Here is a 26,418-nt window from a genome sequence, read left to right as displayed (position 1 = left end):
AAGTGGTCACTTATGCTTGGATACGCTGACAGTTCGTCGGCATGAAACGTTACGGATCGTAGTTTTCGATCTTAGTTTCGCTTACTGGCTGAAAAACAATAGGGATTTTTATCCCCTTAACATACAGAAAGTCTTTGTTAGAATCAAAAGCAAGGTTTAGTATACTCAAAGGTTGATACACATAATAACACTAAATCAAATCCCATCTTAAGGGAGTTTCAGACAAGGCATATAAAATTCAAACACTACTATTACACTTATAAATTAATATACAGTAGCTTCCTAAAGTATGAATTATATTAACCTTCGCTAATGCATTAGTCATGTACTATTATCACAATCAATCTAAGACTCTGTAGCTCTGTCAGACTACACAAGATAACATTCATATCTTTCACAATCTCTTTATATTATGCCAATTCTTTACTCTAAACATATCCTTAATTTCATTCAATATAATGGCGAACTTTAACACAACGACAGATAATAAGCATAAATTCAATGTCCTTCTAAAGTCCTAGCAATACAACCTTATCCTATGTCATTAATGTTCCCCGTTTAACATATTAACGAGGCACAAATCTTTCATTCATATTCGGTGAAACACAAAGTCTACTTATCTTCCTTTATAGCTCTTTATGGCATCATATTCACAGGAAACTGGCCTTCTGTGGGCAGCCGGACATTTCCGCAGAGATACTGTCGCCGAAACCTGCGACTGCCGGTACCGGACACTGGCACCCTTCCTCGCCATGAGGGGAGAACCACACCAGAGATCCAGGAGAAAAAAAGCCTTGCTACAGGGTCGCATGACCCTTATATTACCCTCCTCTTTCTCGGCATTTCTCGCCCCCTTTCAATGTCCAGCGAACCACTATGTCACGGCGTCCATCGTCTCTGCCGTTAATCGCACCGTACAATGATGTCATTGTTTACTCGGGGCGATCCGCTCCCTCGCGTAACCTTTGGACTTGACCCCCCCAACTGTTGAATATGTGCTTACATTCATAATTTTTTCACACAGGTTAATTTCTAAAGCTCTGGTAATGTTTTACATTTTTAATACTAAATTAACCATGTTCGCAAATGGCACACAATACATACTTATTTAACCTTTTCATAACAGAACACACTTGACACATATATACACATTACTTATTTTACACTTAGAGGCAATTTACTGTATTTATCTCATTCTTTTGTTTGGAAAAGCATGTTAGACTGTGATGAGATAGGAATTCATAAATTTCCACTCTATCACAATCTAACATCGGTTCTCTGCATTCCTTTAAAGGCTATGTGTAAGTCTCCTCTCAGTTATACAGCTTTGACCCTTAAGCACCCCATTTTTATATAAAGCAATTGAAATTAAAACAAATTTTCATTTATTAGATTTTGTGAAACAAATGATGTCACGTATTCCATAACTATCTGCTATAAGAACAACAACCACTGTTACAGTAATTCTGCTATAAAAAATATTTATTTGTGTTTAGTAATTTACCATTTTATACTGAGGACTCTCTTATTTCCTCTTATTTTGCTGAGAAATTTGAATGTTTTAATTTTAATGTATACCCTGCCTTTCCAAAATATACTATTCTGTTAATGTGTGCAAATGCAGAAGTTAAAACTATAAATACATATTGGAAATTTTGCTCTGGTATTTTTAAAAATATGGCTATTTCCTCTTTCTTCCCTTCTAAGAGAACTTCAATAATTTTGGTAACAGCATAAATATCAACACAATAACAGCAGCAGTTTCAATGTTTAAAGCTGAGAGAAACAAGTTTCTTGGTAATTATGTAAATATCAAGAATATGATTTTGAGAGAGAGAGAGAGAGACATTTTAAAATAAATTTTTTATTCACTGTGAAATCAGCAAAAAGAATGGAAATGACCAACAGTGATTCCTGAAGAATAGAAATCAGCAGTAGTAATTCTAACTTATTTAAAAAAAATAATAAAATAAAATAAAGAACATCCTCAAATTTATAGGGTTATGAGCATTCTAAATTCCTGTTACAAAACATATAGTAGAATATAAAACTTAAAACATCAAGACTTCATTCCAAAACCAGAGAACACATTTAGTAAAGGATATGCCTGCAGAGATCCACAGTTCTGTTAAAAATTAGTAATCGAAAAAAGAAGTGAGTACAGTCTAGAAACACACATCACATTTATTGATTTTGAAAGCATTCAATAAGGTAAAAATAATCATTTTATTTATTGCCTTGGTGAATACAGGGTAGTCTCAGACTGTAGGCATTAGCAAAACTTAGTTCTCATATGCAGATATACTATGGGGAATCCTGGCTGATTAGTGAAATTCTTAATATACCTCCTGTACTTAAATAAGATTTTAAGAATGTAATTACACTACTTTACATCAAGAATGTTACAGACAAAGTGGCAAAGCTACTCCTTGAGTACAACATTAAAGTGTTTTTTATACCACTGCATAGAATCTCCAGATTCTTATATCCACCAAAACCTCCATATCATCCCATTAAAAAAAACAGGCATTTATGAGATTCGTTGCTCTTTTGCTATGTAGACCAAATGGAAAGATTAGGGGAGATACACAGTCTGAACATGTAAGAGATGTCCAAAAAAGAAGACAGCATAAATCTGGTTTGACGTACCACACAACTACAAAAGGCCATCCAGTAATTTGGCAACAAACCAAAATGCCTTATATTGATTATAACTGTTTCACAAGAAAGTTCAAAGAAGCCCCTGAAATGCTACAGATCCCTCAAACAATGTTACAAAAATCAAGGTTTAATTCTACATTAAGTTTGGTCTGCTTTCATTAAAAATCTAACTGCTGCAGACCTAGGATACGATACGCATGAAGAACTACAGAACGTGACAGCAGCAAGTAGCATTGTTCCAACACACACACACACAGTATTAATTTAGCATTTTTATTCTGGTTATTAATTTGTATGTATGAATTGTGAAGTTCTGATAACATCTAATATGTGTAATTAATTGTTTCTACTCTCTTTTCTGTACAATTTTTGGTGATACCCCCTGACAACTTACAAAACTTGTAGGGGTTAAATTTTATTACATTCCTTAATTATCTTAAAACATGTGGTTTCAATACCAGAAACTATCTACAGAATCATCATCATGGGTGACTAATTATATTAGCACTGACTGGGAGGTGGTGAAATCTCATGAGAAGAATGAAACATGATTTAACATGACTATTAAATTATTGAAGCAATTTACAACGTATACTGGGATATTAATTAAAAGAAACTTTAATACCTCCTATGTTTCGGCAATGTCACATTGCCATCTTCATGGGAACATACAATGACTCCGTATTTATAACTGCGCTAGCTTCACCCTATTACAAGAACAAATTACTGCTATGCACATTCTCCTAGCCAAAGAAAACTAAGCTATTCGGGCGTAAAGAGGAGGAGCTTTCCGACACGCTGAACCACAACCTTTGGACGATTCTCTACGACGTCTCGTGCGCTTCAGCAGCAAAAGAATTTGAAAAGATACGAAGTTGGCACATCAAAAAATTTGAAAACTGACTCTACCTCTGAACCACAACAACCACTCAACACTGTAGTCAACCTCTCTTCCGTTACTTTGAAGCCTGAGGCACTCAATGCGCTGGCACATGGCCACAATTTTGCCATATCTCCTAAGAAAATACCAGCCGAAGAAATAATGATCCAGATAGAACGTGGTATCCGCAACCTTCCAAACTATATCAGACTGACTGGATGTAGCAGGTGTTCTCACGAAAGCAAGACCACCAAAAACCAACATGTCCAAAGGTGAATATAAAACTCTACAAAATATGAAGAAAAACCAAGAAATAGATCACCAAAACAGGTAAGGGAAATGCCACTGCAGTTCTCAAGAAACGTACTATACAGGTAAGCCAAATGCTTTATTGTTAGATCGGGCTACCTATCTAACAAAAGAATATCAGTAATTAGCATTATGTTTTTCACTATGTTCTCACTTCTATCATGTCTTGAATCACTTTTATGGGAGGCGGGCTAAAAAATCAAACAATTTCTTCTCTTGGAAGTTTTTTCTTTTTTTTTCCCCACTTGGTTAGATTATAATAAATTTAGTTTAATCCTTTATCCAAGCGTAAGCAAACAAAGTTTGTGCCTGAAGTATCTTCAGGACTGAGGCAACTCGTGATAAAGGTGGACCAAGCTCTCATCACTCCTTGTCTTAGTATCTCCCATAATCCAAAGCACATCTCCTTAAGGGCATGTATAATGCTATGAATTAAGGGAAGGGCCACTACCCAGACTGGTTTCGACCTTTATTGAGGTCTCGTCAGTGGGAGCCATACCCAGAGATGGTGATGCTAAGGCAGAAGCAGTGGAGAAGTCATATTTACCTATACGAGTTGCCAAAAGGTGTACCACCTTATTATTAAATTACTCTGGATTTAGAGAAAGATGTTGTAGGTGTTTCCCCCCCCACACACACACTTGGTTAGACTATAATAAATTTAGTTGAATCCTTTATCTAAATGTTCTCTGTCATTAGAGAGAAAAAAAAAATGTTTAAAACATTCAGCATCATCAAGTCTCTGAATGAAATAATACTCTTATGGCTACATGTAAACTACATTAGTACTTTCTGAATTCTGAATGGCTCAAAAAAGATCAGAATCAATATAAAGAAATATTTTGGGAAAATAAATACTTCTTTATCAACTTTCAAAGTTTCATATCCATTTATAATAGCCAAATTCTGCATATTCATCCCTGGCTAAGCTAACCACCATGTCCACTGTCTATCTATATTAGTTTGCCATGTTGTGATTAATTGGTTACCTTGCAGTATGACTGAGTGCCCCCCCCCCCCCCAACGATAAAATAATGTGAGCATGTCCTAGCCTCTCACTTGTATTCAATTACAATAAAATCAATGAAATTGACAAAAACAAGAGTTTGTAATGACCAGCATTCTCCTACTGATGTAGGAGAATGCTGATTCACTACACGAGTAACATAAACATACTTGGGTGGTATTGAGAAGAAGCAGGAACTAGACCTGTTGCATAAAATGAATAAGAATTCAGCAAGAGATGAATTAAATATGTAGCTAACTGTTTGGTTAATTAAAGGAACACCAAAAATTAATAAATCCAACTACCCTCTCCATCCCATAGTAGATGCTATTGACTCCCTCCCCTTAAGTTATCAAAATCTTTAATTCCACTTAATGGTGACATTTTTATATATAAAAAATTATGCAGATTTCAGAATTTAGTTATAAAGAATAATGATATCATGGTGAGTTTTGAATGCCAGCTCCTTATTCAGAAATATTTCACTTTCTGTCACTAAAAATTTACTGATAAATGTCTTTCCTCTTGACATTATTGATCTCTTTAATTTTGCTATCCATATTGGTTACTTCTTTTGGAAGGGCACCTTATATAAACAGATAAAAGATACTTCCATGGGCTCTCTCCCCTTCTGGCTAATTTTTATATGGGGCATTTTGAAAACTATGCTCTTGATACAGCAAGTCTCAAGCCCTCTATCTGGTTAAGATATATTGATGTGTTCTCTATTTGGCAACATGGCTCAGACACATTAGACTCTTTCCTCCTCACCTCAACAGTCAGTACTCCAAAATTCAGTTCACTATTGAAAAAGAAAATAACAGCTGGCCTTTTTTAGATACTCTAATCACACGACTACCCAATGGCACCTTTTCCTTATGCAGTTTACAGAAAACCACTCACATACATAGATAGATACATTCATAAACTTTCCCATCATCCCCGTTCTCAGCAATATGGTGTTATCAAATTCTTGTCAACAGTCTTCAACCTCAGTTCTGCTCAAACTTTATTCACCAAAAACTTCCTGTCCAATGGTTGAAATGAAAAATATCTACAAGTTATATGTTCCTTCCGCCTCCTCATCCCTCTCAACATAAAGGCTACATACAATAACGGCACTGCTATTTCCTATATCTGGGGCACTTCAGAAAAAATAGCCAGAATTTTAAAGAAATATAATCTCTGAACTGCTTCAAACCTCTTTGGAAGCTGGCTTCCTTTCTCCTAAAGATTTCCTCCCCTTTCTCTTTCAGGTGTTTACAAGGTTCCTTGTTCTTACAACCTATCATATTATGGTCAGACTGGGATATCTGCTAACATTTGCTTAGATGAACACAATAAATATATCTGCTGCCACAACTATGTCAGGAAGGTCTAGCACCCCATACCTTGCACAAAATGATGAAAGGAACTATCATGCTCCATCACAGTGAATACAAACTTGAAAATCTTTTTAGAATTAGTAGTAGATTTAAAAAAATGGTTGTACTAGGCTTCCCAAGATTTGTGGAACATTATTTCTTAGACCTCCCACCTGTATGTGGCTAGCCAAAATCACACAGAGGGGTATCTTTCATAAGACTTTAAGTCTTTATATAGTCTAATTTCATTTCTTCCACTTATTGTTTCTTGGATGTGTTTTGTTTGATATTGCAATTTTAACATTGTATTCCTGTATTCTGCAACAGAAATGATATGCTGAAATGATTAAACCTGCTTTTTTTGACAACTATTTTTTTTTTCTGGTATAAAACCACAAACAAAGATGTCAAACAGAAACTATATTTTTACATATTTATTTTGACTAGTTTTGTGAAATACTTTCTTTCACTTGATCAGAAAATAACATGAATAAACTAAAAACTAGAAAGCAAGCAATAACAGTTAACATTTCTAGTGAAAAAGTATTTGTAAATGTTTAAACAATGGAAGATATGCATTCACCATTATGCTGGCTGCTGGTTCGTGGGTTGTTACAACATACTACTGATAGATAAAAGCATGTCGTGGTGGATTAAGGGAGACCAGACAATGTAAAATAATCACTTGTTTTTTTGTTATACATTGTAGAAGATGCTTCATCATTACGGCTGATTCTTTGAAAGCTCTTGAGTAAAAATTGTAATCAGTGTGAAGCATTTCAATTTGTTGCCATTCTACTTAGTGTTTTGATTTTGTTGTATGCACCACCAGATTTGTGCTTTCTTTCATTTTCAATGTCCTTGAAGTGTTCCAACTGGCATATCTCACCAGATCTGCCAGTCTGTCCTATGTAGTATCGATCACAACTGCAAATGATCTTGTAGAGACACTTGGTTTTGAGTAGCAGATGTAAAGGTTACTATCTTGTGCTCTAGTTATTCCATTAAATTGTATTATAATTATGGTACTTTCCTCAGAATTAGGATTTACATAAAATGTAAAAACCATTAACAATATCAACTATAAAAAAATCATTAGATTAGTAGTGCTTTCTGGCAATATTCAAAATAACTGAGTTCTGAAATACAAGATTTGATAGGTGACTTCTACATGCAATGCAGACTCAGTCTCTGATTCCTGTTAACAGTTTCATAAGGATAAATAATTTCACAGATTCTTTAAAATGACAAAAGGACTTTCACACTAAGCATAGCAATGCAGATGCAATTTATTCCATGGAATGGTTTATAAACCACATGTGTGGTTAAGCCTGATCCTATGTTTCTGTAATGAATGATACATCTTCTCTTTCTCCTAACCTCATAATTCCCAACTATAACTGAGGTACAATTTCCTACAAGTATAGTTAATTCCACAGACAGATGCTGCATACCTCTGGAAAAGGCTGCATCTTTCAAAGCTGAATAGCTATATAGTTCCAGAAAAAGTTATGAAGCCAGCCACACTTTATGTCTTTAAAGAGCAACTAATACTTAATAGAAGTTCAACATGTGCTTTATTTGTCGCCTTGCATGCATCTATATGATATTCAACTCTGTGCCACACATTTTGTGATGTATTTTTTTGCAATCGCTATATGCAATTCTCCAATATAAACACCACAGGACATAAGTGAATGGTCAACATTCACTTTCACAAATTACTAAAGAAAATTCAAGGTGACACATCTGAAGACTGTAAAAGCATGAAGTGGACCATCCTTTACAACCCATCACATATGCAAATTATCATTCAAGAATGTTACCATCTCATTGTGGATGTGCTTTGGCACTCCATCATACTGAAACACATTAAGTAGCTAAGGAATTAAATCACAATTACATCACTAAATTCTTCATATGCACTCACAAGGGATGTAAGGGACACTATGACAAAATCCATAGTTTAAGTTCATATTATTACTAGTTTTCCATCAACAAACAGAGCTGCTTAAGGATCAAACCTAGACAATGGACCAAAATCACTAAATTCAGCCAGAACAATCACGGTTCATCTTAATCTGAACTCTGTATGACTCCTTCTGCAACAAAAGTTGTACACGTGTTTTTGTGCAATCAGTATTCCTGCCAAAAAATTCCTAATCATAAATCTTCCCATTCTTGTCTTTCTCTCTCTTAAGATATCCTGGCCTCATCGTGTATTATTCATCTGCTGTCTCTACCTCCAACAATTCTGAAATTCATTCTGACCTCTTTGACTTCTTATCCTTGATGCTTAATTTCCTGTAGTCCAAATTTCCAGGTATTGAAATCTTCTTCCTTAGTGATTTCAATTTTCACAACCCCCGACTGGCTCCCCCACCCCCAATTCCTGACAAAGCTGGGGGGTGGGGGGGGAGAGTTTAAATATTTGCTGAAAGCTACAGCCTAAAGTAAATTATTCAGATATCAACTGGAATATGTGAAAATCCCCTGTAGTCATCCAACAATCTAGATCTGTTTTTAAAGCGTTCTCATTCCATGTACATTGTTAAGATAACCATTCCTCTTGGTAATACAGACCTATCATCAATTTCAAGTGAAACGTCCTCCCCTCAGCCATTCACAACCTTAATATACTCGTCCCAAAACAATGCCAAGTGGGATGATCTTTGAGACTTTTATTCCACCTTTCCACGGACAGAGTACTGTTTTCGTTCTCCAGATCCTTACCATGATCTTGTTACAGAAATTATCCATACTGGAATAGGTTTTTATTCCTCACTCTGTTCAAAATTCCCACCATTACCCAAACCACAGTTTTTCCAAAAACGTGTGATGGGGAGACCAGGGGGGGGGGGGGGAATCTCATTATACATGGTATGAGGGGAAAAAAAAAAAAAAAACTCCAAGTTCATTCACATGGTATGATATGTTTTTTTTACACTTGAAAACCCAGACTTAACAAGACTAGGTGTGACCGTGAAAGGGCTAAATGTAGAAAACTTGCTTCCTATAGGAATGACAGTCATGCCTTCTGATCCCCTGTAGTTGCCAAGTGCAATATTCATCTATGCTCCCACTTTTGTCTCACTCAGACAGCAGTATTGCAACATTACCTAAAGCTGACCTTCTGGTATCATTCTTCTCATTCAACTCCTGAACAGATGATCAAAACAATCACCTCCTGTGGCTTTCTGCCATAAAGAAAACAAAAGAATCACGAACAACCTGAATACCAGAAACTTCCTGATAGAAATTCAATCAGCAGCACTCAAGGCAGCCCAACTGTGTTTCCCATGCATGGCTAACTTACTATAGGTTGATTAATCAGTTTCTCATATAAGGGCAACACATAAAAAAAAAAATAAATAAAATGTGCTCCTGAACTAAAACCTGTTCTTTATCACTTCTATACTATATTATACTAAGCTAGCATCCATCCTACTATAGCATGGAAGTTAGCCCATATATAGTCAATTCTTTAAAAAAAAGTTGGTCTGTTTTTAGCTTTACTGGTGGTTTTTAGGTTAATCAAGGTAAGCAAAAAAAAACAGCTAAATAGTCAAATGACATGTAAAAGAAAACAAATTTTCAAAAACTGATCAATGGCTTACCTGTATACAATTTACATTGATGATCAAATGTACAGGAAAACCCTCACGTAATGGGATTCGATATGCACGATAATCAGTTAGCACAATTGAGTGAAATGATACTATTCCCAGCTTTATGCAAGTCATTAATCAGGTAATGCGATTTTTTTATGTCATGCAAAATTTTAAGTTACACGAACTTTTAAGTTACTTTTTTTTTTTGTCACCAATCTGCAGCAAGTGGAAAAGATGGAGGTCATTAAGAGACATGAAAGTGCCGCTAGTATACAATGATTATCTGAGACTAGGGATAGTGAGTCTACAGTTTGGACTATATTAAATAAGAGTAAAAAAATACAAAGAACAAAGAAAAGTTGCTACTACTTCTTTAAGCATGCAGATCACTCAAAATAGAAGCCATTTAATGATCGAGATGGAGCATCTTCTATCACTCTGGATTGAGGATTATAACCAAAAAAGAATACCTCTTAGTACAGGGAATATTCGGGCAAAAACTCTCAATATTTTTACCTCATTGAAAGAGACTAAATTTCAAGATGAATGTGAAAGCTTTATAGTGAATTTAGGATGGTTTGAATGTTTTAAAAATCGAGATGGACTGCATACGTAAGAATAACTGGGGAATCTGTTAGTGCTGATAAAGATTCTGCAGTCAAGTTTCCTGAAGAATTGTCAAGGATAATTCAGGAGGGTGATTATGACGATCGGCAAATATTCAATATGGACGAAATTGGTCTCTTTTAGAAGGGTATGGCAACAAAAACTTTCCTAGCTAAAACTGAAGCATCACAACCAGGATACAGAGTACCTAAAGATCGTCATATACTTTTATTAGGAGGCAATGCAGAAGGTGACTTTAAACTCAAGCCTATGTTAGTTTATCATGCGCAAAATCCAATATCTAACATTATTGAAGAAATCAGAACAAGTGGAAAAGAACTTGGATTTAATGACCTGGATAATGAAATGTGAGAAACTTGCTTGATTTCCATTCAGAACAGTTACGCAAGAATGATTTCCTTCAACTAGAAGAACAGCATGCATATGAAAAAGAAGATAAGGAGTGTGAACAAAAAGAGAATGTGTTGACTAAGAAGCTAACTGCAAAAGAATTTGAGCTACTTTTCAATCACATTGAGCATGCTAAGAAAATTTTGTTTGATGCTGATCCTGATATGGAATGAAGCTTCAAAGTCTGCCGAAATCTTGATAAAGCGATCACCAGCTAATTGCACGACAAGACGAAAAAGTCAAGCATGATTCAAACATCTTTACTTGATTTTTTTTTTTTTTTTATAAAAATGTAGCTCAGTCAAATGTTTAGACATTAAATAAAAATTTAAGCAACTAATTTTTATTAAGTTTAATCCTTTATCCCAGTGAGAGCAAACAAAGTTTGCGCCTGAAAATATCTTCAGGACTGAATATAGTGTTGTACTATCTAACTTTGTTTGCTCTCACTGGGATAAAGGATTAAACTAAATTTATCATAGTCTAACCTAGTGAAAAATAAACTTTCAACATCTTTCTCTAAATCCAGAGTAATTTAATAAAAAAAAAGGTGGCAAAACTTTTGGCAACTCCTATAGGTAAGGATGACCTTGCTACTGCTTCTGCCTGATATCTCCAACTCTGGGCCTGGCTCCCACTGAAGGGACCTCAATAAAGGTCGAAACTAGTCTGGGTAGTGGTCAATCCCTTAATCCATAACAGTATACATATCCACAAGGAGATGTGTTTTGCATTATGGGAGATACTGGGATAGGAGTGTTGCTACAAGTTGCCTGGTGTTGTACTACTTACCCAGGTAAGATAGTACAACACTATATTCAGTCCTGAAGATATTTTCAGGTGCAAACTTTGTTTGCTCTCACTGGGATAAAGGATTAAACTAAATTTATCATAGTCTAACCTAGCGAAAAATAAACTTTCAACATGATTTTTATTAACTTTGATGATTTTATCCTCTAAATATAACTTATAATGTCAATTTTTATCAAATTTATGCTAACTGATGGATGAATTCTAATTATTCCTATTGTTTATTGTATTCGCTTAACGCGATTTCACTTAGCACGAATTAATTGATGGATTAATTAATCGCATTAAGCGAGGTTTACCTGTATTTGTATAAATTATTTTTACAAGCGCAATTTATTCAAGTCTGACAAGATCAATCTGTGTAGTATATATGGCTTAGCCAGACTATATAGTAAAAAAAAAAAAAAATTCAATTCCACTGAAGTGCCACTTCACCGAAACGTGGCAAATGGTAACATGAGTGTCACACATAGGTGGATCACCAGCCTAGCCCTTGCTTTTGTTTCTATATTGACTAGAATATGAATGCCTAATTTCAACCAATTTATTTGTCAGTGGTTCCTGCCACCGATTAATTAGTTATGCCCTAAACTGTACAGGGGCTAACAAACAGTGCAGGTACAGAAAGCATGAGGTGACCTAGCACTTGCAGCTGCTTTCATTTCTGTTAATTCTAATATGGCTGGAAATCCAGCATAACTGAAATTAGAAGCAAAATTCTTCATTTTTTTGAGACACTAACTGTAGAACACCATAAAAAAGGAGTGGAGGTAGACGGTACACAGGAGAAGAAATGGTCTATAAAGAATTGAACAAGCAAGTATGCATAAAGTATGAATTTTTCATAGCAGTTTTCCTTTATGTGTATAAGTGTGTGTGGGGGGGGGGGGGGGGAGATGGTATGATTTTTTTTTATTGACTCACACTCTGAGTGGTTTAACCTTGCACACAGGTTTGTATCCCTGTATATTATTATAATAATATACGGCACCTCCATGGAGTTCAAAGATTCATTGCAGGAGACCCAATCTATCCACACAATCTATCGTACCTCTCCTTAAACCCATTAACGGACAAAGCACTCACGACTGACTCTGGCAACCCATTCCACTCATTCACCACTCTACAAGCAAAAATTCTAGTCCTCACACCCTTACTGACCACACCTTTATTCAACTTCCCAGCATGATCACTTGTTCTGGTCCCTCTAGCCAAATGCCGAAATATTTCCCCTGCATCTATCCTATAAAATCCTTTAAGCAACTTAAATGTTTCTATCATATCCCCTATTTTTCTCTGATCAACCGACTTCTGCAATCCACACAACTTCAATCTATCCTCATACAGAACATTCCACGGGCCATCCTCTCCACCACTTCCTCATCCCCAAGAAAACCAGGGGATCAGAATTGAGCACAATAATCCAGATGGATGTGGGCATATCAAGGCCTTATAAAGAGGAATTACAACTTCCTTATCTCTACTTGTTAATGTGTTCTTCATTGTCAAGTAATGACCTCTGAATCCTCTCCACCACTTCCTCATCCCCAAGAAAACCAGGGGATCAGAATTGAGCACAATAATCAAGATGGATGTGGGCATATCAAGGCCTTATAAAGAGGGATTACAACCTCCTTATCTCTACTTGTTAATGTGATATTCATTGTCAAGTAATCTTATGGACTAATTTAGCAACCTTAGTAATATATAAACTAAATTTTAACTCTCTGTCTACCACCACCTCTAAATCTTTAGCTTCATCTATTTCTTGGAGTACAGTGCCATCAATGTGATACACAGCTTGTAATCTATTTATCCCAAAATGCAAAACTTTACATTTCTCGACATTCAAATGACACCCATTAACTTTTGCCCATACTGACAGCCTCTTTATATCTTCCTACAAGCTCTCCACATTGCCTTGATTAATCATTACTCTACCTAATTTCACATCATCAGCAAACAACTGAATATTTCCTTTCAAGTTATTTCCAATATCATTTATGTACAAATTAAACAGCAATGGTCCCAGCATTGCTGTTTAATTTTTTGTTTTTGCCTCGATTCTGCCCCTCCATACACCACTTTTTGATATCTGTCCAGCAGCCACCATCTTATCCACTTAGCTAGTGACATATTCATCCGCATTTGTTCTAATTTGTGTAACAGTGTTCCATGTGGTATTCTGTCAAATGCCTTTGCAAAATCCAGCAAAATCGCTATGTAGCCATTTCCTTTATCCAAGTCAGCTGTTACTCTATTATAAAAAGTTAGTAAATTACTAAGGCATGACCGACCCTTTACAAAGCCATGTCGACCCCCAACATATTTTTATCTCCCCATTTTTGAACTCTCTTTTTTTAGCAATTTTTCTAGAACTTTAATCACCATGATGCCTGAAATACTGACTGGTCTATGATTTGCTACTGTAGTCTTAGAACCTGCCTTATGCAAAGGAATAATTTCTGGCTGCACGGACGACAAACGCTAAACACATTCCTTAGCCACCTGAACAAACAACATGAACGCATACAATTTACCATCGAAATCGAAAACCAAAATTCGCCCACATTCCTAGACACACTAGTCACACGTCTTCCTTCAGGCAGTCTATCCTTCACGGTCTACCGAAAACCGACACACACTGGCCAATACATACATGCTAATTCATACCACAACATGAACGCATACAATTTACCATCGAAATCGAAAACCAAAATTCGCTCACGTTCCTAGACACACTAGTCACACGTCTTCCTTCAGGCAGTCTATCCTTCACAGTCTACCGAAAACCTACATACACTGGCCAATACATACATGCTAATTCATACCACCACCCATCACAAAAATATGGAGTCATTAACACCCTTAAAAACAGAGCTACGACAATTTGCTCTAACCAGCAAGCCCTGAAACAAGAACTAAAAATCATCAGCGACACATTCATAAATAATGGCTATAACAAAAATACTATTAATAAAATACTCCATAAAACAAAAACAAAAACGAATCTAGATTACAGTAAAACCACCATCCCATACATTAAAGGGTTATCGGAAAAAATCAACAGAATCCTACAACATTATAACCTCAATGCCACCTTTAAACCACCCACTAAACTTAAAACCATATTCAACTCCTCTAAGGATCCTCTCCTCCCATTAGCACATCCTGGAGTCTATTGCATCCACTGCACCTGTAACTTACCGTACGTTGGTGAAACAGGACGGACAATCCCTATACGCAAGAAAGAACACATTAGACACATTAAATATAACCATTATGGTGAAGCAGGCCTCTCAGACCACACACTTAACACCTTACACCAAATTAACTGGAAAAGCACCTGCTCTTTACACCGCACAAAAACCTGGTATGAAAGGAAATTTAAGGAAGCCTGCGAAATCCTGATAAACCACCCAAATATCAACAACAAAGATGGCATGAAAATTCCAAGGATCTGGATGGCACACATTCAGCCTACCTAATATATAAGATCCAGCATAAGTCAGAACTCTAGCCAATCTTCAGCTAGTATTACAAACCATTCCATACCAATTGGCTGGAATGTACATGATGTTAATATATGTATACAGATAGATACTTGTTGTTGTGCCCAATGTATTTCTATAACCAACAGATAACACTAATAATAGGACTCTAGCGTTGATGTATAATTTTCTTTAATTTTTTTTTATTTATTTTATTTTTTTTATTTTTTTCACCAGAGGTCAGGCCAACAATTGTTGTAGCAGTTGGTCAGTGTCAGTTTAACAAACCAGTTTGATTTGTTAGCATGTTTTCTGTGTATAGTTGTATGCTCCAGAAGATGGCCTTGACATAAAGGTCGAAACGTTGAATGTAGATTTTAGTTATATTAAACTAAAGTTTTTATTCAAACACAGTAGTTGTCTCCATAATTTTCAAAAATGCATTTGCCCTCTTTCCACTCCCTTGGCACTCTACCAGAGCTGAGATTTAAATTAAACAGCTTAGTCAAAGGCATTGCCAGTTTCCTCACACATTCTCGCAAAACCCTAGCTGATATCCCATCTAATCCCAATCCCACAACTGTATTTACATTGAGATTCTGCAATATCCTAAGAACCTTCAATTCAACCACCTCTGGTCCCATATCAGTGTCTGTCACATACTTTAACCTATACATAGGTTAAAGCTATAACCTCAGAAGGAAGACATATACTTGCAAAGTGGTCACTCAGTAACTCAACTATTTTATCCACTTCTGTCTCCACATGTGACCATCATCATCACTCATTAAGGTTAATCTTCCATAGTTATTCTTCCTCTTACTTGCCACATAACGAAAGAACTCTTCGGGATTTTCTTTGGCCTGCTTGGCTAAATTCTTCTCATAATCTGATTTTGCCTTCCTTGCCTAAACCCTTCGCATTCAATCCCTGTAACTACACCATCTGCTGTTAGCCAAGTTTCACTAATGCCTATAACTTTTGGAGAGTTTATACTAACCAATGCCAAAAGCTCCTCCCTCTCAAATAATCTTGCATAAACATACTATCTTCTAAATTAACTCAATAACCATTAAAACCTATTAGGAAACTGAATCTATACAGACCTTATTAACCAAAAATAAAAAATAAAAAAATCTTTAATTTACAAAAATCACAAATGCATACAGCACCAAACCAACTACTTAACTATGCAAGTGCCAATATATTCTTCAAACTATAACTTCGTGCAATGTGAAAAACTGTAGCTACACAGCTTCCTTCCCTTCAGTTTTCATCCTATATAATCAAAACTTTGGGAATTTCAGTCTCTTGCTTCCTAGAAACTTTAATTCCTTCTTGAATTTACACAGGAGAAAGACTACCATAAAAACTGCTTCTTGTATATCAGCAACATAACCAGCAAAATCTTCTTGCATTCTAAATCATGAAGCACTAGAAAAAATATATCTTGCCTTCATTCAACGCACTTCTATAATTTCAGCTTCAATATGAAAGTAACAACCAGCTCCAATGAATAATCTACTAAAAACTTTATCGATGGTTTCGTCACTTCAGAACAACTTTACATTCAATATAAAAGCTCCTGCATAAATAACTAAAACCATATCACTTGTTAGGAATCACTTATCAGAAAGAAAAGAAATAATGCAGACAAGAAAAACAGCAGCAGAATCAATAGTATGTCAGACCTCAAAACAGTCACTATAGGCTAGTAAGAAAGAGTGCTATGTTCTGTTTGCATTAAACAACTGCAGATAGACTGATGATAGAGTATGCAACTTTCTTAACTAGCACAGAGAAAAGCTGCATGACTGGGTACAAACCATCCATGGAAGAATACTATAATGTTCAGTGAAGGTAATGTCAGCCTGATATGTGATATAGAACTTATAAAAACAAAAAAAAAAAAAGTCAACATTGGATGCTTACGAATATGCTACTTTTAGGACATAGTTAAAGAGACAATTTTTTACATCTAAGTGACAGAGCAGGTTCATTTGCTTTGACATAAAGACTTTGAATGAATAAAGTGCAAAGTGTAGCAGTAACAATTCATATACCTAACAATGGACAGGATTAACTATGAGGGTACACTATGCAGAACCCTACTTGGGACCCATAATCAATGTTAATCAAATAAGTGCATGATAAAAGTGGAGCAAAGAAAATATATCTGAACTCCATTCTATAAAGGATAGAGCACAAAAGATATTCAATGTTCTTTTGCACTTTTCTCTCATTTGATAAATATGTGCAAATAATTTAAGCTTTCTGTCAAAAATGAGTACCAGAAACTTAGCAGAAGCTGGTACTATCTGGATAATAATTTTCCCATCCTTAACTCTGGTTGGGAGAAGGTGCATTTTCAGCAAAGCATACAAATACTTTTTTCCCTACTCATAAACAGCAAACTGAATGATTTTAAAGTTCCCTTTAAATGATCCTCGTGATACAAAAATGACAATACATTGTGAAGTTGTCAGCATATAGAGCATTACCCACTGTGGGAGAAAACTGTTCAGTGATTGAGTTTTCTTTAATTGCAAAGAGTGTCCTACTTAAAACTGAGCCTTTGGTGAACAAACACACCCACTTCTTGGTGATATGGGTACGATAATGTTCTTTCCAATCAGACATGGAAGATTTGGATAGAGATACAAGTTTTTAATAAAAACAGGAAAATGCCATGAGATTAATGAGGTCTTTTAACATGCCATTTCTCCAGGCTGTCATAAGCTTTTTTTCATTTCATAAAGAAAACAAACCACATGTTGTTTCTGGAATCTCTTAACCATTTTTCTAAATGTTACAAAAGCCACAGTGTTGGAGAGAAGCCTATTGCTTTCTGGAATTAACCATTTTCTCTAATATCTTACAGATATAGTGATAAATTAGTAATTATCAGCTTATGTTGGATCTTTTCCTGGCAAAGACAATTGACTTATGTCATGAATCTGAGCCTCGTCCTCAGTAAGTATTCTGTTGTATAGAAGAAGAAGATTCACAGAAATGATGAAAGATGTTTTATCTCTCATAATGAATGTATCAGGCCCTATGACACTTGCATGAGAGATTAAAAGTGTTCCTTTTAGTTCCTCCTTAATGAATGGCTGTAGTTCTTTCAATGTCAAAAATTCAGGAGGATAGGAAGTTGACACAGATTCTGGCAAGCATTCCATTAATGTACCTGTAATTGCTTTCAGTTCAGCAACTATATTTCCATTATGTTCCAGGATAGACAAATGGGATATTTCTATAGCTACCTTACATTTTATGGATCTTATCCAATAATTTTTGCACTGGTTGTATGAGTATAATTGATTAATGATGTAACCTCGATCCATAATTATTTCTGACCCTGACATAACATATGTGTTTTGACCTGAGCATTAAAAGCTATGAGATATGATGTGGTAGGGTAACTCCAAAATATACTCCATGCTCTGTCTTGATCTTTTTTGGATGCTTGGCACTCAAGGTTCCACAACTGCATTGTAAAGAGTGGAAATTGATATGATATTTTGGAAATGCAATTGTTGCAGCCTAGACAATATAATCTGTTACATACATTAGTGTCAGACATTTTGACTGCTTCAACATTAAATTTTACATGATGGGAAAAAGTATTCCAGGTCAGCATGGTCAATTTTCTAGTTAGGCATCCATGTACAAGAACATTTCTTTTGGGGATATAGTGCAATCAACAGAAGAATGTTCACTTCCATATATGTTCTCTTCGACATCCCACATGAAAACTGGAAGAATGACAGGGAAGCATATTATGAGATCTATTGCATCCATTATTTAGAAAACAGAGGTTGTTATGGTCAAGCACACACTCAGCAATCTAGCCTCATCCATTCATGTTGGCACTATCCAACAAAGTATTATATCAATTAAAATCATCCATAAGAAGCATAGACTAAGACAGTGTAGAGACTATCAAGGTCAACCTGTATTAACTCAGAACCCATAGTGCCTGAGGATGTGAAGTCAGAGTGGCTTAAGGAAGGATGTTGTGTGAGGGGAGACTAGTACAAGATGGACTGTTGTACTTATACTGTTGGCCTTTAAGAAACTGGATTAGCATCTGCTGAAATCTGATTTGAATATGTTGCTTGCTTTATTCAGCTGAAGTTCTTGATGCAAGCTACTTGCAGTGAGATGAGATGGTGTAAACTCTGAGTGAAGATGGCCTTTATAGCATATTTGGAGGAAGAATAATTAAAAAGAAATCAAACAATGGTTTTGGAAAATGGGGAGACAGTTGGAATTATGGATGATGAGGTCAACTAGGATGACATTATTTAGATAGCTTGAGTGCAGATGAATGAGTTTCATAGGGAGGAATGCTGAGTAGTTATTGAAGTTTGGAGAATAACAAATGCAGTAGATGCATATTACTAGATGGAGCAAGTAAACCTTGAGCCAAAGGATGTCGAAAGCAGGGGATTCTAGATTAGCCACTCTATAGCATGCAATGTCTGACTTTACAAAGGCACAAGTGTCACTCTAGTGGTGAAAGGAGTTCTGTACTGTGTAATATTCCCTCTAATTTTTTGTTTGTTTTTTTACAGCTGCATGGACCTACTACTGCTCAGAGGTGAAAATTTTTAGATCATCTGATGACTGAGAAAAACTTTAAAAGTGACATTATCTACATATGGACTTTGAATCTGTCTCACATAACTTCAGGTTTCTGTTGCTAGATGCCTCTAGTAAAGCAGAGTAAAGTGGAGGAATTTTTTTGAGTCATTACAAAAGGCAACTCGTCCAATAACTCAAAAATCCAACCAACAAGAACATCAAAAAGGAAAGTAGAAAATGGATAATGGTAGACTAACACAGCTGGAGAAATCTTAAAAAAAAAAAAAAAAAAAAAAAGGCAATGCAAATAATAACAACCATAAGTATCTGCTAACAGCTGTTCAAACCATGAACTGGTCATTACTGATACTATATTTCATACTAAAATGTGTGCAAATTCACATGAAAAGAAGACAAAAGAGATGAGAAAAATCTTCATACATGACACAAAAGTATACAGAGAATATGAAGTAAATGCCATTTAGTTTTGAGCAGGATAAAACTGAATATCATAATGAAAGGGGAAATATAATTTTTAAAAAGGATCAAAATCAACGACAGATGCTATCTTTGGGTTATGGCAGATGATGGAAAAGTTTCAAGAGAAACATCTGGTGTTTATTGATCTGGAGAAAGCATACGGTAGAGTGCCAAGGCAAGAAGTCTGGAGGTGTCTCAGGGAGAAGAAGGTACCAGAGAAATATGTCAGGTTGGCACAGGAGATGTACAGAAATGTGAAGACAAGATTTCGGACCTGTCTTGGACAGACAGAAAGTTTTCAGTTGGCTTGCATCAAGAGTCAGCATTAAGTCCGTTTCTGTTTAATATTGTGATGGAGGTGGTGATTGAGGAGGTGAGAGAAGACGTGCCTTGGACAATGTTGTATGCAGATGACATCTTGCTGTGTGCAAATTCAAGAGAAGAAGTGGCAGCTAAACTGGAAAGATGGAGGAAAATACTGGAAGAGAGAGGTATGAGACTGAGCAGAAGTAAGACAGAATATATGTGTTGCAAAGTGGACAGTGGCCAGGAGACAGATCTGGAGCTGGAAGGAAATGTCATCAGGATGGTTAGGGACTTTAGATACTTAGGTTCAACAGTGGAAGAAGATGGAGGGGCTGAGAAGGAAGGGGGATGCAGGATACAAGCAGGTTGGAGGAACTGGAGAGAGATAGCTGAAGTGCTATGCGATAAGAGGGTGCCGATCAATCTGAAAGGCAAAATCTATTGGACAGTAGCAAGGCCAGCTTTGACGTATGCTATGGAAACTGTGGCCCTGAGGAAAAATAACATCAGCAGGATGGAGGTAGCAGAGATGAGAATGCTTAGGTGGATGTGCAGTGTGAGCAGAAAGGATCGTCTGAGAAATGACTATGTGAGGGGGGGGGGGGGGGAATAGTGAAAGTTACGAACTTAGGAGCGAAGATACAGGAGGCAAGGTTGATATGGTTTGGTCATGTGATGAAGAGGGAGGACGAATTTGTGGGAAGAAAGGTCATGCAGATGGAAGTGCAAGGAAGGAGGAAGCGTGGGCGGCCAAAGAAGAGATGGAGAGAGCTGGTAGAAGAGGACTTGAGGATAAAGAACTTGGATGTGGTGACAGCCCAAGAGAGGAGGAGGTGGAGGAGACTCATCATTAACAGTGACCCCCCACTTAAGTGGGACAAGCTGCACAAGAAGAAGAAGAAGAAAAAAGGATCAAAATCTAGCAGATTTCAGAATTGAACTGCATATGCAAATATAAAAGTATTATTAAAAGAAAAGTGAAAGTATGCAAACAAGATCAAAACCTGGGAGAATCGAAGGTAAAATCTGTAGAAAAGACTGATAAAGCCAGGAAGGCATGTGGTGTAGTTATTTTCAATAATAGAAACATAGTGTTCATATTTTGGACTTAAGAAGTTAAAGAAGCAATCCTGAAAAAATTACAAAACACGTTGGAACTACCTAATAAGTCAGAAGATGCCCAAAAAAAAAAAAAAAAAAAAAAAAAAAAAAAAAAAAAAAACTATAAAGAAAATGTAAAAAACAATTACATAAGAAAAGTGGATATTAAAGATCCAACATTATTTCAAAGCCAAATGTTTTTAGAAACTTATGAAAGTTTAATAAAATTTGACCTGAGAGCTTATGAGAATACAATCCTTGGCAGTGGAGTTGCCTTAGCTTAAAAGAACATAACTGCTGCCCAAGCACCTTGCATGTTTGCTTTTTATTAGTGCATTTTTTAAAGTTTCACTGCCTAACAGCAAATTTTGAACTGGTTGGTTCTCTTCAGAGACCAGGCAGAAACCTTAAGAGAGTAAAAACTCTCATTCAATCCTACCCCTTTCACAAGGATACAGAAGATCAGAGTGGCAAATCTAGATGAGACTGAAAAAGTTAAGAAAGGAAAGAGTAAAGAAAAATCAGCATAAAATCTGACCAGAAGTATATTCTAGATATCTAGAGTTACCTCAAAAGGCTGTTAAATGAAACAAACAATCTCAGAAAAGTGGTAGAAAATACTCAAGAGGAACACAATTAGGAGTATATATCAATACTTAAGGTAGAATATGTCATAAATATGTAAAATAATATGTATAAAAGCAGCTGCAATAGATGCTGATATAACAAGAAAGAATAGATATACAGGGTGTTCGGGATAAATTTGACATATTTATAATTAATTATATTTTTCCGTAAGTTACATGTATTAACACACACTTCTCTTCATTTAAAAGTTTGGACCCTTCTTCATTCATATACAAGATGTCAGAAAGGATGGATAGCTGGAACCCACCTGAATCATGGAAGAGAATAACTTGTATCATGATGATTCGTGCCCGCCATCAAAATAAGGATATTACGACTGCTGCCCAATGCTCCCTGAATACAGTAAAAACAATCAGGCATGAACTAGAGACTTGCAATGGTGACTACGAGGATGTAGCAAGAAGAAAGATCCCTAGCAGACGATCTGATTGCGTTCGTACAGCAGAATTCCTCGCAAATCTGCAGGAACAGGTGTTGAAGAACCCTGGCATTGAAATTCGGGCTTTGTTCGTGGAGTTGCTAACTGTAGTCAAGCCCTGGGTAACAAGGGTAGCCAATGGTAGGCCGTATGTATGGCAGCAGGATTCGGCCCCTTGCCACACCTCTGGGAAAAGTCAAAAATGGTTGTCTGAAAATTTCTACGACTTCACCAGTCCAAATGTTTGGCCTCCAAACTCCCCAGACCTTAACCCCATGGATTATTTTGTATGGGGCGCAGTTGAAAAAGACACCAATCGCACTTCCAGTAATACAAAAGCCCAGTTAATGGATAAAATTAAAACAGTTTTTGCGGCCCTTCCCAGGGAGACTGTAGCATCAGCTTGTTCGAGGTTCCGAAGCAGAATTGAAGCTGTGATCGATGCTAATGGTGGTTATTTTGAGTAAATCTTGTTGATAGTATTGTAATTAACTCTGCCTGTAATGTTTTTTTGTCAATTCATTAAATTTAATAGATACAAAGAAGATTTTCTTTTTCCTTACGAAACTGTCAAATTTATCCCGAACACCCTGTAGATATTTTTAATGATTCTATTGCTGGTGTCATCTGTTTACTCCCCTAATTTTTAATTCTTATCTGTGCTCTAGTCTGATGACCCTTCCCCCCCCCCTCTTTCTCTCATTTGCAAGTTTAAATTCGTGTGAGTGCTTTGACTAATTTCTTATTTCATTCTTATTCAACTGGTTTCCTACTATACTAGCTTAGTTTTATTCTATTATTTACTTCAAATTTTAATTTGCCATCTTCAGCAAAACTACAACTATTTTAATTTGTTCTTTAAGTTCAACATTGAGAATGTAATTGTTTTCATCAGTCTCTGTAAAGCATGCCAAGATGTGGTTGAAGATTAGGATTGAAGAATAGTATTTTTTGGAGCAACTTCCTTGGATATCTGTTGAGAATAAATTGGTGGGTAGAAGTTGTAATTCTTCATTTTGCTTATATTCATCTTTAAGACAGAGATAGCAGAGAATATGGATGATTCCTATTTTTTTGTGAAGGATGGTGAAGAAATGATGAATGAAGGTAACATATGGTATGAGTGGGTGTTGCGGTAAACGTCTGGTGTGAAACCATTTTCAGAAGTTTTCAAAATGAGACTGTACAGAAAGTGTAATTTGTTGTTTTTAACTTCCAAGGTGAATTTTATTTTTTGATGGAACGAATTTAGAGAGATTAGTAAACTGTTTCAATTAGCAATGCTATGTTTCCAGACAATAAAGATATCATCTATACTCTTTTTCAGGTTATCTTGGAAGTAGCAGAATAAGCTACATTTCCACTTTTCTTACCATTCATACTATAGGCCTACGCTGCATAAAATAGTTCCTTAAATTTTCATGTTATGACATCGTGTGGTGGTACCTCGTATATAATTAATTTACTACTTCCTTGCTGATGCTAGAATTGTATGTTTCATCCCATTAAACTGTTACAGGAACTTATTATTTGGAATCTCCGCCAATGCTTAGGGTAAAGTCAGGCGGAGACCATGGGATAGTTAATTGCATTTTCCAATAATCAGTTCCCTGTAATAATTTAATGGTATGAAACGTATAATTCTAGCATCATCAAGTAAGGAAGTAGAAAAATAATTATATACAAAGTACCACACAATGTCTGTCTGTATTCACTGGGCATCTACAGATGCTGTATGGTCACTCCGATGCTCTATGATATTCCACACTAGGCCTCGTCATGTAGTCCTGTTGTTTGCCCTTCTGGCAGCCTCAACTCTCTGAAGATCAGTCACTCCACACACACGCCATCCATCCATCTCATTGATGGTCTACCCCTGCCTCCTTTTCCAGGAACTTGACCTTCTATTACTGTTCTGAAAAGTCCTCCTTCCATCCTTTCTGTGTGTCCAAAATATTTTAACTTTCTTCTGTCAATATCCTTAAGGAGCCTTAAAGTTCTACTAATCTTTTCTAACACCCATTCATTTGTATGCCTTTCAGTGTATGATATCCACAACAGCCTTCTTTCTGTAACACCACATCTTAAAAGCAGATATCCGTTTCTTATCTGACTTCTTTAGGTTCCAAGTCTCGCATCCATAAGCCGCTGTTGGAAAAACAACTGCATCTAAAATCTTCAACTTTGTTCCCATGGAGATAGAGCCATCCTTCCAGATACCACATGATGTGATAACATAAAAAATTTAAGGAACTATTTTATGCAGTGTAAGCCTATAGTACAAATGGTAAAAAAAAAAGCCAGAAATGTAGCTTATTCTGCTACTTCCAAGATAACCTGAAAAAGAGTATAAATATCTTACTACATGGCAAGTATTGGGTTGTCTAGTGTAAGAAACTTAAAATTTTTTATGAAGAAATCAGAGCATGGGGGTTGAGAGGAATAAGGGACTTTCCATGGCTAGGCCAAAAAGTTGTTTGTAGAGATTATCATTCCATTTGAAGTAATTTGATTAGTTGTAATGTTTAAAGAGTGTTGTGACATCAAGAGAAAAGAGGTCTTCGATGAAGTCTGGAACTTTGTTGACTGGGAAATTCACATACAGTGAAATGTCAAGACTGGTGAGGGTATTGTTTGATGATGAGACTGAGATGTCAGATAACTTTTGGACTAAATCTCAGGCGGATTTGATAAATGAATCAATGTCATGATTCCTTTATCATGACACTGATTGGAATAAGACCTTTATGTCTTATCTAGAAGAAAACTTCTTTTCTTATTAAATAAATAAACATCACTACAGTCATCTTTTCTTACAAATTTGCTCAGCAAGAATGAAGGACAGATTCTAAGTGACATTTTGAAATCTTCTCTTCATACACACCAGATTTCAACATTTTTGCTAATCATATTTGGAATTGTAGATAAACTGAATTCTAGAAAGAAAGATTTTATTCATATTTCATTTCAATGCTAGCTGTAATTTTTAAGAAGGCAGAGTGCTGCAAAGAAAAGAAGAAAGGAAATCAGTTGGACACAATTTATTTTCAAAACTGTACCGGTGAATAATATTTTAACATTATTGGTAATCTTTTATGATTAATCATCTAAATTGCATATAAAGTAATACACTCAGCTTACCAATCTCATCTGCATGAGTGTGAAGTGTTTTTGCCTCTTCAATGTTTCCTTCAATCCCAATATGTAACTTCTGGTCTAGGTTAGAAAAACAATTAAAATAACATTCTTTGTTAATTTCTTGTAATTTTTTAAAAATATTTTGAAGTCTTCTACTTAATAAAACTTTGATAATGTTGGAAGTTTTTTCACTTGGTTAGACTATGAATTATATAGTTAGTTTAATTCTTTATCCAAGTGTAAGCAAACAAAGTTTGCGCCTGAAGTATCTTCAAGACTGGAGCAACTCGTGGTAAAGGTGACAAGTTCTCATCACTTGCCTTAGTATCTCCCATAATGCAAAGTACATCTCCTTGCAGACATTTATAATGCTATGCATTAAGGGAAGGGAATGTATAATGCAATACCCATATGGGTAGTGGCCCTTCCCTTAATGCATAGCATTATAAATTTTGAAAACTTTGAAACTGTTGTCATTTTCACATAACAGAACTCTCTCCCCACACACCTTCAAGAGAAATGTATGATTTCCTCATCTGATAAAGGATTTTAGCTTCTCAAATATTTACTTGTATATGGAAGGGGAGA

General features: G+C 35.9%; 1 protein-coding gene across 2 annotated transcripts in view; it reads right to left on the bottom strand.

Moving 5' to 3' along the window:
- Nucleotides 1–26,418, bottom strand: part of thoc5 (THO complex subunit 5) — a 514,059-nt gene that overhangs the window by 233,618 nt on the left and 254,023 nt on the right. Inside the window, exon 9 of one of the 2 annotated variants that reach the window (XM_090391636.1) lies at nt 25,834–25,908. The exons of the other annotated variant lie outside the window; for it this stretch is intronic. Within the exon in view, the coding sequence (XP_090247762.1) occupies nt 25,834–25,908 (75 nt within the window). The remainder of the gene's footprint in view (nt 1–25,833; nt 25,909–26,418) is intronic. 2 annotated transcript variants of the gene reach the window in all.

Source organism: Typopeltis vanoorti, chromosome 4 (genome assembly GCF_054136105.1).
Source record: "Typopeltis vanoorti isolate ZY-2024b chromosome 4, IOZ_Tvanoo_1.0, whole genome shotgun sequence".
NCBI classification, from domain to species: domain Eukaryota; kingdom Metazoa; phylum Arthropoda; class Arachnida; order Uropygi; family Thelyphonidae; genus Typopeltis; species Typopeltis vanoorti.
This window is presented reverse-complemented; position numbering and strand designations above follow the sequence as displayed.